This window comes from Phyllobates terribilis, unplaced genomic scaffold (genome assembly GCF_046119375.1).
Source record: "Phyllobates terribilis strain yellow unplaced genomic scaffold, ASM4611937v1 Scaffold_11__3_contigs__length_659146591, whole genome shotgun sequence".
In the NCBI taxonomy this organism is placed as follows: Eukaryota; Metazoa; Chordata; class Amphibia; order Anura; family Dendrobatidae; genus Phyllobates; species Phyllobates terribilis.
In genome coordinates, this window is record NW_027362771.1 from 232,618,458 (window position 1) to 232,637,768 (window position 19,311).

Below are 19,311 nucleotides of genomic sequence, written 5' to 3' on the forward strand. Positions count from 1 at the left end.
GGTTATGTACACAAAGGTGATCTGTAAGTTTTGAACACTGATTTATTCTTTTATGTACACTTGTTTTGAACATGCATTTATTTAATAAACCAATTGATAATTGTATCATTTCTTTGCAGTACATCCATTCGGCTGGTATAATACACAGGGTAAGCATTTTGGCATCAAAACTCATTACATAGTGTAAAACATTACATTGATGTATTATTAGTCACATTTTACTTGGTATAATTCCATTTGGAAAAACTATATTATATTCTGTATTTACTGTTGGCATATGAATCTGTCCTCCTTTACTATCCCCATGAGGGGAATAGTTATTTTGTGTGACAGTAATAATACCCTAGTAGCTAGGTTTGGGATATACCAAAAATATATTTGACTTAATCCTCGTTACAAACCCGGTTTCTGTCAGCATTTTCAGTTCTCAAGTGTTGACAAGTCCCTGTGCTGGGAGATTTTTAATTGTATGTTTTCTGTCATTCTGCTTGAATCTACAACTGTTTACCTTGACATCATGTTCTGTATTGTGTTTTTTAAAATTGCTTTCATTATAGTAAGGATTGCTATTGGCCAAATAGTCAGAAAAAGTAAGAGAGAGAATTTTCAAAATATAGCTCCACTACATAACCTGCTGTATTTTTTTTTCTTTGTTACTTATTAGGAAAAAAAATTAATTGGGAGCCATGAGCAGGTGTCTATTAAGAAATTCTACATCTGACTGATGATGTATGTTAGTTCTCGTGGATTAACATGCTAATACCTATTGCAGTGCTGTTCTATTTCTCAAAGTTAGTGACACTTAAATGAGACATTGCTTGCTGCCTAACTCCTCTCCTTACAAATGCCTGTAGTTAACCCTTTGCTGCACTCAGACATCTGTATGTTGCGCTCTGTGATGCACGTACAGGCCGCAAGTCTCCTGACCCAAACTCCACATCGTCATAGGCATATATTAAATTCTTGAGTATTGGTCAGGAGACCCATGGCCAGTCCCTGCATCACAAACTCTGACACATGGATGTCTGAGTGCAGTGAGTAATTCTCATGCACCATTGGTAGCATTGTGCTGACTCTGTATGACCCCCCACAAGGTCCAAGACCATAGAAACTCCTAAAATTCCAAGGCATCAGAGAATAATAGGGATAAAAAGTAGCCTTAATTCCATCCTTAAAATCGCATAGTGAAACACAAAAAACTAGGTAGACGATGCAACGTTTCGACCCTAGTGGGCCTTTTTCAAACCAGAAATACAATAAAAACGGCTGTAATTTTTATTGTATTTCTTTTTATTACAGCCATTTTTATTGTATTACTGGCTGGAAAAAGCGTTGCATCGTTTGCTTCATTTTAATGTTTCACCATGTGATTTTAAGGATGGAAAACAGGCTACGTTTTAACACTATTATTCACTGGTGCCATGGAATTTTTGGATTTTGTACATGGATATCTGAGTTCAGCCTTTGTGACATCTGGTCACTGCACCTCATAATAAACTAACACTTCCAGTTCTGTAAAGATCTTTTTTTATTTATTTTTATTTAATATATTTAGGCTATGTGCCCACGTTGCATTTATGAAGCAGAAAATTTCTGCTGCATAAATGCAAGTCCTCGCCCGGAAAAACGCATGCGGAATTCCGCACGCGTTTATCGCGCATTTTTCGCGTGTTTATCACGCGTTTTCCACATGCGGAATTGCCTTGCGTTTTTTATGCATTGGACAAAGGCAATTCCGCTTGCGGAAACGCAAAATTAAATGACATGCTGCGGATTTTTGAACGCGGCATAAACGCTGCGGAAAAATCCGCAGCATGTGCATAGAACTTGCGGAATCCCATTGGGGACCATGGGGTGCAGATATACATGCGTTTTTCAAGCGTTTACGCTGCGGAAATTCCGCAGCATATACGCTTGAAAAATGCTACGTGGGCACACAGCCTTATCGATCTCTTAATCAATAACTAAAAGACAAACCATTCACAGTAGTTTTACAGTAACCTGTTGAATTTTCAAAATCCATATCCACACTATTTGAGTGTTACCGGATGTCTTATTTTGCTAAACTTTTTTTTTTTTTTTTCCCTACCCAGGATCTAAAGCCTGGCAATTTAGCTGTGAATGAAGACTGTGAACTGAAGGTATGTCCTTTCCAAATTTCTTTAGACAAGTGGAATTTCACAGAGTAATCAGAGCGACTTTATAAAGCTGCTTAAAAACAACCTGTGTCCTGCTTGCACTGCCCTCACATTAATTAATATCTTTCCCTGTACCCAAACTTGCCCCACTGTGTCAAGCACTGCGTTTGGGTGAGCGTACAGAACTGCAAGCTTTGGCCACGTTCACACGATCAGTATTTGGTCAGTATTTTACATCAGTATTTGTAAGCCAACATCAGGAGTGGAATAACCAGAGAAAAAGTATAATAGAAACACGTCACCACTTCTGTATTTATCACCTACTCCTGTTTTTGGCTTACAAATACTGATGTGAAATACTGACCAAATACTGAACGTGTGAACATGGCCTTTTTTCAGTCTTGGCAGCATTTGAACAGATTTGTACATGAAAATCCTGTATCTCCAGGCTCAGCATCTCCTCCAGTCGATCTCGGATAGGGCACCACAGAACACCACCTGATGGATCTGTTTATTGAACCTGAGCACTTAACAGAGCGAGCACATTAAAGCTTTAACATTGACTCTGTTACTGATGATTTTACATTTCTGCTCTTTTGTTTTATTGCTTTTTTTCTATCAACATAGCTGTATGAGGGCTTGTTTTTTAATGGGATGAGGTATAGTTTCAAATGCTAACTTTCATTTTACTTTATTGTGCTGAAAAATGGAAGGGAAAATTCCAAGTAATTATTTTTTACTTTTTTTTTTAATCCCCTTGGGAAACTTGAAACCTATACTAAATACTGCAACATTGCAGTATTACAGTATATGGGACTATTGATGTCCTCCAATGAAGCCCTGCTTGAGACTGGGCTTCATAGGAGGACTAAAATGGTAGACTTCGGGGGCCTCTTCATGCTTAACAAGATCAAACAGAAGTTTCCATGATTGGGAAATATTGAGCTTCATGCATCAAAAATGTCAGTAGTTTAAGTAATAAAAGCTAAACTATTGTCTGTATTGGCAACATGCAAGGCAGCATAAGTTTGTATGTCAGGCAGTTTTGATCATTTAGGCCCATAGTTCACTATGTATGTTGTCTTTCAAATCCACGTGTAACACAAATTATTCCTGCCAGCAGAGTTTAAATTTGGATGTACAGTACAGACCAAAAGTTTGGACACACCTTCTCATTTAAAGATTTTTCTGTATTTTCAAGACTATGAAAATTGTACATTCACACTGAAGGCATCAAAACTATGAATTAACACATGTGGAATTATATAGTTAACAAAAAAGTGTGAAACAACCAGGGCTGTGTAGTCGGTAAGCCAAACCTGCGACTCAGACTCCTCAATTTCTCTTACACAGACTCCGATTCCGACTCCACGACTCCGTCTCCCACAGATATTGCTTATATTTAAGTGAAAAATTTATTGTAGTACAATGTGAACATCAGAAATGTAATCATTTTTATGATACAATAATCAAGATATTTAGATATATGATTAGAATATAATGATGGATACCTGGAGGGATGGATGGAGGGATAGAGTGTGATAGACAGATGACAGCTACAGACAGCAAATAGTGCATTGCACATATCGCACATATAGTTCACTCACATTGTACAGAGAGCACATAATAATCACCTACAATATTAGCATTAGTTACCTTCCTGTGACAGATGAGCAGCAGTACTTTCACTTTCTCCAGCTCGGGGCCCAGGAATCGGATCCTGTGTAGGGCAGGCACCCCTCCCCCTCCTCTCTCTGGTGAAGACGGCAGAAGACAGGACAGAGGAGGGGAGATTGCCCCCTGCAGTCTGGAGCCAGTGCAGGATGGGAGCACTGCAGCATACAAGTGAGTTTTGATAGGTGCGTGCCCCTGCTTCTGGGGGGGGGGGCAGCTGTCCCCCCTGCCCCTCGCTGGCTACGGCCATGATTCACACACAGCAATTTTGCGGATCCGTTTTTTGCAGTAAAATGCAGTGTCTCTGGGCATCCCAGCAAAGTCAATGGGTTTCAAGATATGACATTCAGACACATCGTTTTGTGAGGATCTGTTTTTGGGCTCAAAAACGGATCCTCACAAAGAATGAGCATGTCGGTTTGTTCGGCGTTTTTCTAATCTGCTTTTGCTATTGAAAACATTATCTATGAGCTCAAAAACCTTTCAGGTGATGCGGTTTTTTAAAAAGCTGATCTGCTTTTGCAGCTGAAAAACGTATCCTCAAAAAACGCAGCAAAAACTGTGTGTGAATGTAGCCTTAGATCAGGAATAGAACAGCCATTTATAGGACATTTCATAACTTTCCCAAATTCCTATGAAAAAAATATTCCCCACAAACTGCATTGAACTACTGTACCCAATTTAGTATATATTTTAGGAGTCGACTCCACAGCCCTGGAAACAACTGAAAATATGTCTTATATTCTAGGTTCTTCAAAGTAGCCACATTTTGCTTTGATGACTGCTTTGCAAACTCTTGGCATTCTCTTGATGAGCTTCAAGAGGTAGTCAACGGAAATGGTCTATATAAGACATATTTTCAGTTGTTTCACACTTTTTTGTTAAGTATATAATTCCACATGTGTTAATTCATAGTTTTGATGCATTCAGTGTGAATGTACAATTTTCATAGTCATGAAAATACAGAAAAATCTTTAAATGAGAAGGTGTGTCCAAACTTTTGGTCTGTACTGTATATATCTATAGGGAGTTGCTCATTATACAGTTCCCTAGTTATCAAAGAATAAAGGTTGGACATTTAAAAAAAAAAAGTCATTGACTGGCCATGCTGTGGTCACTAATTGTGGTGGAACGCTTAGTGATAAATGAGAGACAGTGGCTACTGTCTACTAAAGATTAATATCTTTTGCTGATTTGATAATCACAGCTGTTATTGTCAAACAAAATTGGAATGGGATTTTGAAGGTTGAAACAGATATTGTAACTGTAGAGAATTTGATTAGTCTCAAATCTTTGTCTGGGCCATTTAAACTATCGCTGCTGCTTTCTATAATGCCCGAGCATTATGACATCACCCACTTTATAGAAGGTTCCGCTTGACATTTACTAACCTGATGGTTGTAGTTGGCGGTTGAGTATTTGTAGCATTGCTATTCTGTACTTTGATATGAAAATGGAGACTGAAGTGTATCCAGATGAAATATGGAGGAAGATGGTTAAGGATGCAAAGCCAGTATTCATCCCTAACAAATTTGGAGTGGTCTCAGTTTGGCCCAGTCTTATGACCTTATTTGAGAAAGAAGAGGAGATGGACGAGCAAGGCGAGAGGATGGAAGATGCGGAGAAGGAGATTGGAGTTAAAGACAAACAAAATAAGCTTCTTGGATTAAGAAAATTCCTAAATTGCTTTGAACTTGATAAAATCAGTGAGGAAGAGGAGAACGTTAAACCACAAAGAAAGTGGTGGATTCCAAAATGTCTCAGGCGGAACATCAATAGCAGAAAAGGAAAGGCCCAAACATCTAGATTCTTTAGGGAAATTTTCTGTTGCTGTAATATTAAGACATTCGAGTAAAGTACTTAGCAAAATCAACAGGTCCATGTCACAACAATAACATCTGAATTACAAACTTCATCAGATTTACTGTCATCTGAAGTAAAACATTATGGATAGACACCCTGACATGAGATCTGCTAGGCTGGAGATACCCTGAAGATATTATATAAAAGATGTCTAGAGAAAGAGGAGAATGTTGCATCACAAAGAAAGTGGTGGATTCTAAAAACATTAATAAGAGAGAAGGAAAGGCCCGACCATGGAGATTTCTTATGGGCAATTTTCTGTTGCCTGTAATATTAAGACATTCCAGTAAAGTATAACCTCATCAACAGGTCCACCAGATGACGATAATGTCAGAACCATAAGAACATCGGAATTACAAACTTCATCAGATTTCCATCATCTGAAGTACAGGAAATCGTGTAGAAACAACATGACATAATATGCCAGGCTGTTGATACTGTGACTATATTATATAACAGATGTCCAGAATTCATGGATTAAATGTTTACTATAAATTTTTAAACAACTTTAAAAATAAATTATTTTTGTCTGATCTCGTGTATTCTGTCTGGCAAGTATGAGCAAATCTTACTAGTTATGGAGAAAGGGAAGTCTAGTCGGACCTGTAATCATGTCTATATTAGCTGTCACCCAACTTTCCTAGAAAGAGACCTAAAGGAAGAAATTACCAAATGGATTAACCCCTCAAAATTCCATGATGTAGTATTATGTCGTGAAATGTGTCAGGGTGTTGGAACAGGCTCCAGAGCTGAGCCTCCCCACACAGGTGTATATTCCGGCTATATTACATAGCTGACTATCTGACTTTAACAGCAGCGATCAGCGGTAGTGCTAATCACTAGTGATGAGCGAGTATGCTCTGTTAACCCTTTCGTCGAGTATGCTCGGGCGAGCACCGAGTATTTACAGCTGCTCGGTGTTATGTTTGAATCACTCCCATGTGCATGATTTGCAACTGTTTGACAGCTTTAATACATGTGAGGAATGTGTAAGAAATAGACATTCCTCACATGTATTAAAGCTGTCAAACAGTCGCAAATCATGCACACGGGAGTGATCCAAACATATCACCGAGCAGCTGTAACTACTCTGTGCTCGCCCAAGCATACTCGACGAAAGCGCTCATCACTACTAATCACTAATCTCTTAAATGCCACCATTGATCACTGACAGCAGCATTTAAGACCCATGATCCGTGCTGGGTGTTTTTTCAGGTGCCCATTGCCCTTACCCTGAGGAAGGTTCCAGGCACCTCATCCGTGCCTGTCATCAGGGGCAGACAGCATGGTGTTCCTGTGCAAGAAATATGTCTGCCCCCCCCCCCCCCACACACACACACACACTTTTATGGCGACAAAGCTACAGATATATATACACATAGATAGAGATATATTTGCATATCTCTCTATCTATGACAGTCTCCTTTATTCTGTATATTACCGTCCCTTATTACACAGTGCCCTCTCATGAAAGGGACGGTGCTGTTCATAACAAATCGGATTATTTACAGAGCCCTGTCTTTATTACATACTGTCCTCTCTTGTGGGAGATAAACTGCAATGACTGCTGATTTGAGTGTGGTAAAGCTTCTTTTCTAATGGAGGAGGCTGATGGACTGGTCTTCAGGTCAGATGCTGGCCCATCAGCCGTCAAGTTATATCAGCCTGTCATGTTAATTCTCCTGTAATGTCCAGCCACTGACTGGGTGTCATAGGAAACTGTAACCTTTACTATATAAAGCAAAACTGTAGTATTGCTTTATATCGTAGAAGCATAAGGGGACTACAAAATAAAAAAATAAAAAATAACATAAGTGTAATCAACCCACCACACAGTTAAAAATACATTTTAAAAAATAAAATGTATACGTTATATATTTTGAATTTCAGCGTCTGTAAAACTCTAATCTATCAAAATATAAAATTGTAAATGACTTAAAAATAGCGAAATATAAAATTGCTGTTTTGTCTCTGCACCTCCCACAAAACACAGATAAAGCCTCAATCCGTGCACCTCGAGCAAAACCTAGTTTGTACCCCAAAATGATGTTCATAAAAACACCATCTCCCCACATAAAAAACAAGCCCTTACACAGCTCACTCGACAGAAAAATCAAAGAGATGGATTTTGGAAAATGGTGGTACAAACCAAATAATATTTTATTCACCATTAAGGCTATGTCTACATGACTCCTTTTTCCAGGCAGAATCCACCTGTAAAAGCACCGCAAAGACTCCCCGCTCAGAAGCCGTCCGCTGCCTATACTTCACATAATAGTGAGAGGCGCCATTGAAACTGCTTCAGGAAAATGACCCCAGCATTTTCTTTACGTGGCTTCACCTATGAAAACTACAGCTGAGCTGGCGTCTAAAAGATGCTAATGTGAACATAGCCTAAAAAAGTTTAAAAAAAAACTATACAGACTGTTGTCAGGTCATTTTTGTTTGGCACAATTAGTGACGTAAAAATAAATCCCCTAAAAATCAATGAAGAAATTGAGCTTTTGTTTTTGTGTTTTGACTACATTTTTTCACTATTTTCTCTAAGTATATTGTAAAATGAATGGTGTTTTTCAAAACTACAGCTTCTCTCAGAAAATTAGCCCCCATCTGTCAGCTGGTGGAAAAATAAAAAAAGTTATGGCTATTAGAAAAAGGTGAGGAAAAAATGAAAACCCAAGAAACTAAATGTGGTTGCCTCCTTAAGGGGTTAAGTAGAGTTTTGTTTAAGCAGCAACAGAAGTAAGTCACCTAGTGGGCTTGGGGTTTCTTCCAAACTAATATTATATGAACGGAAGGGTCTAGGTTTAGGTATGAACTTCCAAGACACATGCCATGCATAATTGATAGTATTGGGTTGTGGCTTCTGCACACACATACACCATTTGTGTGCCGTCACCACCCTGGCTTCCTGGTTTCTACATTGTAGTTGGTGGGGTTGTAAAGCGATTGTGCTGGCACACACCTTGTGCCCATGTAAAATTGATTACTTTTTCATTGGTGCCTGGAACGGTTAGATGTGAAAAATTTCTAGCTAAATGAGTTAGATAACAACGTACATCATGCATGTTATCTGTTCTCTCTTAAAACCGCACTGTTTGGTTTTCCTTCCCACACAGCACATTTTGGATGATTTCCTGATAAATTATCATTCACATATGTTCACAGATCCTGGATTTTGGACTGGCAAGACATACAGACAGTGAAATGACAGGTTATGTTGTGACCAGATGGTACCGAGCTCCGGAGGTGATTCTCAATTGGATGCACTATACACAGACAGGTATGAAGATTTGGCTGATCTACATAAAGAATCGATATTTTACTGCTAACTTACGCAGGCAAATTTTGTTGTGGAATACAGCATTGGATAAATGAATGAGATGTTACTAATCAAGTTTAGATACTGCACTATCTTTCCACATAGAAAGTGACTTGCAGTCAGCATTTTTAAATCAATATCACCATTTGGATATACAGATCCATTAGTATAATAAGTTTCAGATGGGAGTCCCCGCAATTTGTCATTACCAGGAAAAAAAAAACCATTGTAGATTTATAAAAAATCATGATTAGGTCTCAGGCATCGAATATATATGTATGTATATGTACCATATTACATAGTGTATATTATCGGAGAGATTATTTTCAGATATTGTAAAGACACCTGGAATATTGGAGTTTATTCCTAACTATTTAATTATACCAACTGATCTCTTAAATATAGCCTAATTGGGTTCAAATGCTTATGTAGCATTTGGGAGCCGTTTCATTAACGTTCGTACTCCACGGTGTAAAACAAGTTGCAATATTTTTGTCTAATTTGGAAGTTGCACAAAGATATTGCGACTTTTGATGTTTTCATGCCACTCCAGGCCATCTTTGCCGATATGGATGGAGCATCTTCGTGGCATGGCTCAGCTCGCCATTTAAATTCATGAAAAGTTGTCACTTTAGTGGCGTAACTTACTCCAGAAATGTTCTCCAAACTGGAGTACATTTTTAGCAGAGGCACATGCCAGATAAGAAATGTGCCGAGTTCATTAAGTGGCATGCAACTCTTCATGAATTGGGTGCATTATACTTCAGCCAGCCGTTCAGTATGACTACCGTGTACAAGGTCAGTCTTAATGAATCCGTTTCTTGGTTTGTTGAGCAAGCATTCAAATATATGAGTGTACCATGACATATTTTGAGAGTGACAAAAAAAGAGAAATGGGGCCTACACACTTTTTTTAGTATTAAATTAATGTACAGGTGCACACATGCACTATATGGCCAATATACAAACATATCCATACATGATGCGTCAGCACACTGCAGTTAATGAATACATGAACTCCAATATTGCTGTAAACGTTAAAAACGTAAGGTACTTGGCATTTTTTGATCAAAGCCATCCAACCAAGTCAAGTTGCACTTTTTAATATGGATGGTCCCTAACCACTAAATGTCCTATCTCCATGTGCCAAACCAGGCCTCGTCTGAATAGGAAGTGTAAAGGAGACCAGGCATAGCTCGCAATTAAAATGACTCCAGGTAGCCGCTCAGCAAAGCTGCCATGCACAAGGCCAGTCTTAATGAATCGGTCTCTTGGTTTGTTGAAAGCATTAAAATATATGGTTGTACCACTAATTTTGTGTATGATCTAAAAGAGTCTACCTCTTTAAGCAGTTGTTCAGTTTGTTGGATAATATGTTTTTATGTTTCTAGGTTCCTCCACAGAATCCAGCTTCTCAGGGCCTCTTTTTGTTTGTTTAAAAAAAAATCCTCTTAACCAAGGTGGACAACCCGTTTTTGATATTCTATAGACTTTTTAATGATCTGTTTTATTTCCTTATTACTTACCCCCCAAAACAGAGGGGGATACTAGCATGGGAGAGAAAGGAACATTTCCGGAGAAATTCCTTTGCAAATGTTTCCTTTAAACTTGTATGGAAAAATCACACAAATTGTTTCAATATTACTTTATATCACTGAGGAGAACAGGTTAAAATATATAAGTTCCATTCAGCATACAATCCATAATCCTACACAAGGGAGGTCCCATAAATGGTGCTCAACATCCACTCACACCTCTATCATCATGAGGACGATGGATACATATTATTTTAATGGTTCACACTTAAGCCTTCTAAAAGGTGCTAGTCACATGATTATATGTAATGCACCGCTCTGGTTAATAGCCTGTTCACTACGTACACATTCTGGTAACTCTCATACTTTAATTTTGTAGGTTGTCACTTGGATTAGTAAAGCAGGGGCCAGTAGCTTTGTTTTCATTAAAAAAAAAAATTCTTATTAAAAAAATCTCTTCTGTAAAGGTCTATTTACACTGCACGATTGTCATGAATGCTCACACAGTCTAAACAAGCTGTCGATCACTTGACAAACTAGCAAAACGCTTGTTTGTCTGGTGAAATGATATTTTGGCTACACAATAGATAAATGTTATCGACCGTGTGGAATCTCGCTGTCGAGAACAATGTTTGTTGGGCATAGGCTGCCAATCTATTATAGATAAATCTGTGCTTATCTGAAGTGGGGTTGACCTGTGTCAACAGAGTATTAAGGCCCCGTCACACTTAGCGACGCTGCAACGATCCCGACAACGATACGACCTGTCAGGGATCGTTGTTGCGTCTCTATGTGGTCGCTGGTGAGCTGTCAAACAGGCAGGCTCACCAACGATCAGGGGGAATCTTTCCACGATGTCCTGCTCCGGTTACCAGCCTGCTGAAGCAAGAGCAGGCTGGTAACCATGATAAACATCGGGTTACTAGGGGCACACGCGCACCTAGTAACCCGTTGTTTATCAAGGTTACCACTCTGCTACAGTGAGCTGGAGGTTACTGCTCTCTTTAGCAGGCTCTTAACCATGATAAACAACGGGTTACTAGGTGCGCGTGTGCCCCTAGTAACCCGATGTTTATCATGGTTACCAGCCTGATCGCTGCTCCCGCTGGTCACACACAGCGATGTGTGCTGACCAGTGGGAGGGCAATGACCAAGAAATGGTCCAGGACACTTTGCAGCGATCAGCGACCTCACAGCAGGGGCCTGATCGCTGCAAAGTGTCACACATAGCGACATCGCTGGTGAGGTCGCTGTTGCGTCACCAAAACCGTGACACAGCAGCGATCTCGCTAGCGATCTCGCTATGTGAGACGGGGGCTTTAAATGACCACTGACCCGCTAGCCTGCTGGTGGGCACATCGCGCAGTGTAAGCGCACCCTAAGATATACAAAGCATTTTGGACTGTAATGACGAATTTACCGCCTTTTCAATTACTAGTTAATTAGTCTACTGTGGGTAATTTTCCTTTGTACCATAGAAACATTTGTGCTGCCACTTGTGACTTGTTCTGATCAAACAATGTTCTTCAGTGGTCCCTTTGACACAACTGATTTCTCAATTTAACCAATTACGATACCTCTGTCAAAATTGTGTATTTCTAAGCTCAGGTTGGTACTGGGGAAATAATAGATGCTGTGTAGAATGATAATTTACATAAATCCCAGCATGTATGATGAATAAAGACAATACAAGACTATAGTGACATAATGACAGCCTACTACATTAGAGTCATTGTTACTGGATTTTAAGGTGGAAATATTATGTAAACCAACAAAGCTACATGACTGGTGGGACTGAAGTGACTATAGATATGGGTTGTGTTGAGCTTTGATGGATAAACTATGACTTGGTTTATTATATAACCTTGACGGTATAAACAACAGGTGGGCTACCTCTTAAAAGCAATCTTCCGGTACGTGATATGAGATGCTACATAAATATGCATCAGAGTGGGGTTTCTAGGTCCCTGCAGTGAATTGCACAATATGTCTATTGCTGCAGCAACCTTGTTCTGTACACTCAGCACAACTCCGGCAGCAGGTACATTATTATCTCCATTATACAGAGAAACACAATAGCGCTGTCGTTGAGTAACAAGCATACAAACACTTCTGATTTCACTCCCACAAGAAGAGGTTTTAGTACATTGAAATACAGTAAAATAGTGCTTTATTTTATGCACTGAAATAAAACCCATGAAGCCAAAGCCCCTTGTTGTGCATGTTAAAACCAGCAGGTGCACCATACAATAGTAAATGCTGCTGAGCTGATTAAATTACTATTGCAAATGTAAAGTTTATTGCTACAAATCTTTAAAGGGGTATGCCAATCTCATATTTGTATGATATGGCATCACCTTTATCATAAATTCGGGTGAGACCTCTGGGACCCCCCCACAGATCTTGAGAATGAACTTGGAGAACGCAGAGTTTAGATCCCACACTGATTATAAACTGGTAGTTTGTTAGTGATATGCCATCATATTATGAAATTGGAATACCTTTTTAATGCAAACATTTATCATTAAAGTTTCAGAAAATGATCTTTTGAAGGTAATGCCTATCCTATAAGGGTAGAGATGCATAGAGACAATAAAGGGCTTGTCCACTTTCAGAAAAGTGGGATCTAAATTGTGTAAAATTCCTAAAATAACAAATTTAGCAGGTTCTCTGCCTCTCTTAGTCCAACGCTGGCTCCCCGCTGCTGCTTCGGTCCCAGTATTTTGGCTGCAGCGATGACCTAAAGTCAACAGTGCACATCACTGCTCTAGCCAATCATGGAGCTCAGCAGCTTGTGCATTGAGTGCAGCAGCTGTGCCGAGGTTGATGGCATACGCCTCTGAGCTCAGTGACTGGCTATAGCCACTGCAATTGATTTGATGGCAACGTTGCAGTCAAAACACCGGAGAATAGTCGGGGAGCCAGTGCTGGACCCAGGGAGGGGTGGGTGAGTACCTGCTGAGTTTATTTTACAAATTTTACAGTTTGGGGCCTACTTTACTAGAAGTACACTACCCCTTTTAAGATTCCAAATGCCACATTGCTAGTCACAACTAAATATAGTAAATGCTTGTGTCGAAATCCAACAGGGTTGGACTTTCCAGCTGTTGGGATGCGGTCACACAACCTCATTCACTGCCATTAGTTGCAATCTAGTATTGTGATATTCTGATCTTGTATCTCAAAACCACAAGTTACCATGTAGCCCTAGCCTAAAGATTTGATCTCAGTTGGTCTCTTCCTTTAGAAAGCGTGCAACTCATTGCTAGTGACTGAACAACAAAAAGTTATTTTTCTTTTCTAGTGAAAAATCACTATACATGAAAATTCAGAATTATGCCTTTATTGATTATACTATATAAATCAGTAGACTAATGTGCATGTGATCTAGAAATAAAGATCAAAACTAATTGGGATTATTATAGACCATACGTTTATACAGTGGAGTGAAAAAGGTTTTTGCCCCTTTACTGATTTCTTATTCTTTTGCATGTTTGTCACACTTAAATGTTTCAGATCACAAAACAAATTTAAATATTAGACAAAGATAGCACAAGTAAGCAAACAATACAGGTTTTAAATGAAGGTCTTTATTAAGGGAAAAAGAAATTTGAAACCTACAAGGCCCTGTGCCCCCCCCTCCCCCCCCAAAAAAAACAAAACATAAATTAACTGTGGTTTATCATATCTTTGGGAAGCTGAGTGCCATTTCCCTAGCCACCCACCGGCCTACAGGCCTGAGTACTGCTACACCTGTTCTCAATCAAGAAACCGCTTAAATATGGCCATGCCTGGCAAAGTGAAGTAGACCAGAACATCCTCAAAAGCTAGACATCATGCTGTGATCCAAAGAAATTCAGGAACAAATGAGAAACTAATTGAGATCTATCAGTCTGGGAAATGTTATAAAGCCAACATCCAAAGAACTTCAGGACTCATTTATCATTTAAGGTCAGTGTTCATGAATCCATCATAAGAAAGGGACTGGGCAAAAAGACACACAACACAACTGATGGTCCCAACCTTATTTATAAGGCAAGAAATCCCACTTATTAAACCTGACAGGGCACACCTGTGAAGTGAAAACCATTTCCGGTGACTACCTCTTGAAGCTCATCAAGAGAATGCCAAGAGTGTGCAAAGCAGTCAACAAAGCAAAAGGTGGCTACTTTGAAGAACCTAGAATACAAGACATATTTTCAGTTGTTTCACACTTTTTTGTTAAGTATATAATTCCACATGTGTTAATTCATAGTTTTGATGCCTTCAGTGTGAATGTACAATTTTCATAGTCATGAAAATACAGAAAAATCTTTAAATGAGAAGGTGTGTCCAAACGTTTGGTCTGTACTGTATGTCCCATTACATCTGGCATAAAAGTAACACAGCATTTCAGAAAAGGAACATCATACCAACAGTAAAATATGGTGGTGGTAGTGTGATGATCTGGAGCTGTTTTGCTGCTTCAGGACTTGGAAGACTTGCTGTTGTAAATGGAACCATGAATTTTGTGGTCTACCAAAAAATCCTGAAGGAGAATGTACAGCAATCTCTTCGTGACCTCAAGCTGAAGCGCACTTGGTTATGCAGCAGGGCAATGATCCAAAACACACCAGCAATTCCACTTCTGAATGACTTACGAAAAACCAAGTTAAGACTTTGGAGTGGCCTTGTCAAAGTCCTGACCTTAATCCAACAGAGATGATGTGGCATGACCTTAAAAAGGCGGTTCATGCTCAGAAGCCGCCCTGTGTGGTTGAATTACAACAATTTTGGAAAGATGAGTGGCCAAAATTCCTCCAGAGCGTTGTAAAAGACCCATTGCCAGTTATCGCAATCGCTTGTTTGCAGTTGTTGCTGCTAAGGGTGGCCCAAAGAATTATTAGGTTTAGGGGGCAACCACTTTTTCCCACAGGGTCCTGTAGGTTTGGGTTTCTTTTTCCCTTAATAATAAAGACCTTCATTTAAAAACTGCATTTTGTGTTTACTTGTGTTTATCTTTGTCTAATATTTAAATTTGTTTTGTGATCTGAAACATTTAAGTATGATGAACATGTAAAAGAATAAATCAGGAAGGGGGCAAACACTTTGGCTGTGTGCCCACGTAGCGTTTTTCAAGCGTTTTTGATGCGGAATTTCCGCAGCGGAAACGCTTGTAAAACGCTTGGTAACCCGCACCCCATGGTCCCCAATGTGATTCCGCAAGTTCTATGCACATGCTGCGGATTTTTCCGCAGCGTTTATGCTGCGTTCAAAAATCCGCAGCATGTCATTTAATTTTGCGTTTCCGCAAGCAGAATTGCCTTTCTCCAATGCATAAAAAACGCAAGTCAATTCCGCATGTGGAAAACGCGTGATAAACGCGCGAAAAATGCGCGATAAACGCGTGCAGAATTCCGCATGCGTTTTTCCGGGAGAGGACTTGCAGAAATGAAGCAGAAATTTTCTGCTTCATAAATGCAACGTGGGCACATAGCCTTAGTCACACCACTGTAGTTTTATATATTTTATCCAATGTGAAAAAGAGGTGGCATTTAGAAACAAGTTGGCTACTGCTCGATCTGTTAATATATCGCTCTACATACTTGTCGACAATCACATGAGTGTACTGTTCAGAATGGACTTTGGATTTGATTGTCCCATTTATCTTTTTATAGCCAGGCTTATTAATGCATGAATATTCAGGTAACAGCATTACTTTAATTTGCTGATTTTACTGAATTTAGATAAGTATTGCACAGCTTTGCCTTTTCTTGCATAAATGTGATTACTGTTTTATAAAAAGTACTTTAAAATCGCCTCTTTACTGTCTAACAAAATTATACTGACATAGATGTAGACAATGGAGCTAAGTATCTGATTTTGTTTTAGTGGACATCTGGTCTGTTGGCTGTATCATGGCAGAGATGTACACTGGACGTCCTCTTTTCAAGGGCAACGACCGTATCCTTTTTCTGCAGAAAGTAACCACCGATAGCACTCCATTTACCTTGTACAGCGCTCTGACTCCCTTGCTCTCATGTGAGCTGTGGAATTGAGGAAAAAAATGAATAAATGCAATAAACACACTACACTATATGGACATAAGTATTGGGATACACACAGAAGGAGCTTTTATGACATCCCATTCTAAGTCAACTGTTCTGGTAAGGTTTTCTTCAAGATTTTGGTGTTACTGAATTTTTGACCATTCTAGTTCATTTCGCAGGTGTTTAATGCAGTTAAGGACAGGTGCCTTTTATGGACCTTGCTTTCTGCTCTGGAGCACGGTCACGGTGGAACAGAAAAGGGCCTTCCTGAAACTGTTTTCTCAATGTTGAAAGTATACAACTATCCAAAATGTCTTGCTAAAGCATTAAAATTTCCCTTCAAGGGACTATGGGACCTAGTGAAGAACAATCTCACAATATTATCCTTCCTCCTCAAAACCTTAGTTTGCACAGTACAGTCTGGCAGGTAATGTTCTCCTGGTTTTCACCAAACCCAAGGACATCCATCAGACTGCCAGATAAGGTAGAGTGATTTGTCACTCTACAGAACTCCTTTCTCTTGCTCTGGCTTCCTTTACATAACTCTATTCAACACTGGATATTTTGCTTTGTGATGTAAGGCCTTGCATGCTGTTGCTCGGCTATGAAAACGTGTCATGAAGCTCCCAGCGCATTATTTTGTGCTGATGTTAATGCCAGAGGAAATATGGAGCTCTGCAGTTATGGAGTCAGAGTGCATAAAGAAAGTCAACAATGTGCCTCAGCACTCGGTAATGCCACTCTTTAATTGTACTTGGTCTCCACTTTGTGGCTGAGTTTCTGTGATTACTAACCACTTCGACTTTTCAGTAATACCACCCACAGCAGAGCATAGAATACTTAGGTGGGAATAAATTTCATTAAAGCGAACCTGTCAGCAGGATTTTGCTAAGTAAACTACAGGCAGTGTCATGAAGGGGCTACTGCACTGATTAATATGATACCTGAGGTGAAGGAATCTATCTTGTGTTATCTGTGTTTGCAGTTTTCAGTTAATGATATGTTCGTGCTCTGAGGCCAGACTGTAGGCAGGGTCTTATCCTGGTGCTCTAGGCCAGATCAGCAAGATAAATCCTGACCACGGGCTGCCCCAGAGCACAAGTATGTTCCTCATCATAGAAATAGACACAGAGAGACAGATGGGGGAGGCCTGTGAGCAGGTCTTTTCTTACTGATCTGGCCTAGAGCACCAAGGAAAGACCCGACCTACAGGCCCGCCCTGAAGCATGGCATATCATTAACTCAAAACTGCAAACACTTATGATGGATTTCTTCACCTCAGGTATCATATTAATCAGTGCAGCAACCCCAACATGACGCTGCATGATTTTACTTGGCAAAATCCTGCTGACAGGTTCGCTTTAACTGAATTGTTAAAACAGTGGCATCTTATTACAGGACCACTCTCGAACTTGGTGAGTTGCTTAGAACAAAGTATTCTTTCACAAATGTTGGAAGGAAGACTACATGGCTGGGTGCTGGATTTTATACACCTCTGGTGGGACTGAAGGAAACACCTGGATTCCATGATTGTGTGTCCCAACCCTTCTGTCCATGTAGCGGTATTGATAATATATGGTGTAGGTATTCTTTGTGGTGAAGGGAATCCTATTCATGGGTATGTAGAGCAATTTTGACTTAATAAGGAAGAGTGTACACATCTAAAGGCTACAAATATGGGTGAAGGCAAGTTATTTGGCGAGATGCATCCTAGGATGGTAGACCACTTTTGGTAATAGATAACTTTGATGCTACGTTTGCTGTTAGCAAAGTGCCCTGCTACCAGCTTCTGTGTTTCTGAGATACTGAAATAACAATGTTGTAGTGTCTGTGTATAATTTTTCAGTAAGGATTAGATAAGAGCTTCATATTTCTACATGTTTCTAACCCATTGATTGGCGAGCCTTCTTAGTAAACATGATTTTGTTATACCTGATTTAAGCCTGCATTGCAGGCTCCTAACTCCAGAGCAAGTACAACAAAGCTTGGCATTAAGAGGTTAGTACTAGTTCACACTACCTAACTCCTTATTACAAGTGCTAGAATCAATGTATTGTAATATGCTCTCATGATCGTGCAGGATGTGGTGTGTTCAAGTGTGCCATTAGCTGCCTCTGATATACACAGCTGGAAACTGACAGTGCGCTACTTAATTGATGAAGTTGGAGTATATGTTGCTTTAAAACAAGGAAAAGAACTTGCACTGTGGAAAGATAATTAAAAATCTCAGCTAAAAATAAATGTACTTTCCCTTTTCTGCAAGTTCTTCAGCGTCACTTAGGGAATCGGTGTTCTTATAAGAGAAGCTGTAATTAGTATTTACGCTTTATGTGCCGCACACAGAGAAAAAAGCCGGTTGTTGCCTGTGGTGGGATGCCACAGTAAAGACTTAACTATGAGACCAATTTAAATTGGACTTTTCAAGCAGCACTTGCTTCTGTAAAGGATAAAATATCTAAAATGAATTTACACATCTATTTCACAATTCTGCAATATTTATTAATCTTCCACAATATGACCGTCATTTTCCCACCATGCCCGGGGCTCGGCTTATATTACATATCTTAAAGGGAATCTGTCAGTAGGATCAAGCCCCCTAAGACCTCTCAATGGGCATGTAGGTCATAGGAAGTTGACTAAAATGGTACCTTGATATCTGCCATCTGATGTTTTAATCTAGAAAAATCCACATTTGTCTTGTATGTAAATGAGCTGTTAAGATCTACGGGCATGATGCTGATCTGCATGAG

At 39.5% G+C, this 19,311-nt stretch overlaps 1 protein-coding gene across 1 annotated transcript in view; it reads left to right on the forward strand.

Annotated features, from left to right (window-relative positions):
- MAPK12 (mitogen-activated protein kinase 12) overlaps positions 1–19,311 on the forward strand; it is a 132,815-nt gene that overhangs the window by 104,993 nt on the left and 8,511 nt on the right. Inside the window, exons 5-8 of the mRNA XM_073652102.1 lie at positions 120–149; positions 2,094–2,141; positions 8,844–8,958; positions 16,404–16,475. Of these exons, the coding sequence (XP_073508203.1) occupies positions 120–149; positions 2,094–2,141; positions 8,844–8,958; positions 16,404–16,475 (265 nt within the window). The remainder of the gene's footprint in view (positions 1–119; positions 150–2,093; positions 2,142–8,843; positions 8,959–16,403; positions 16,476–19,311) is intronic.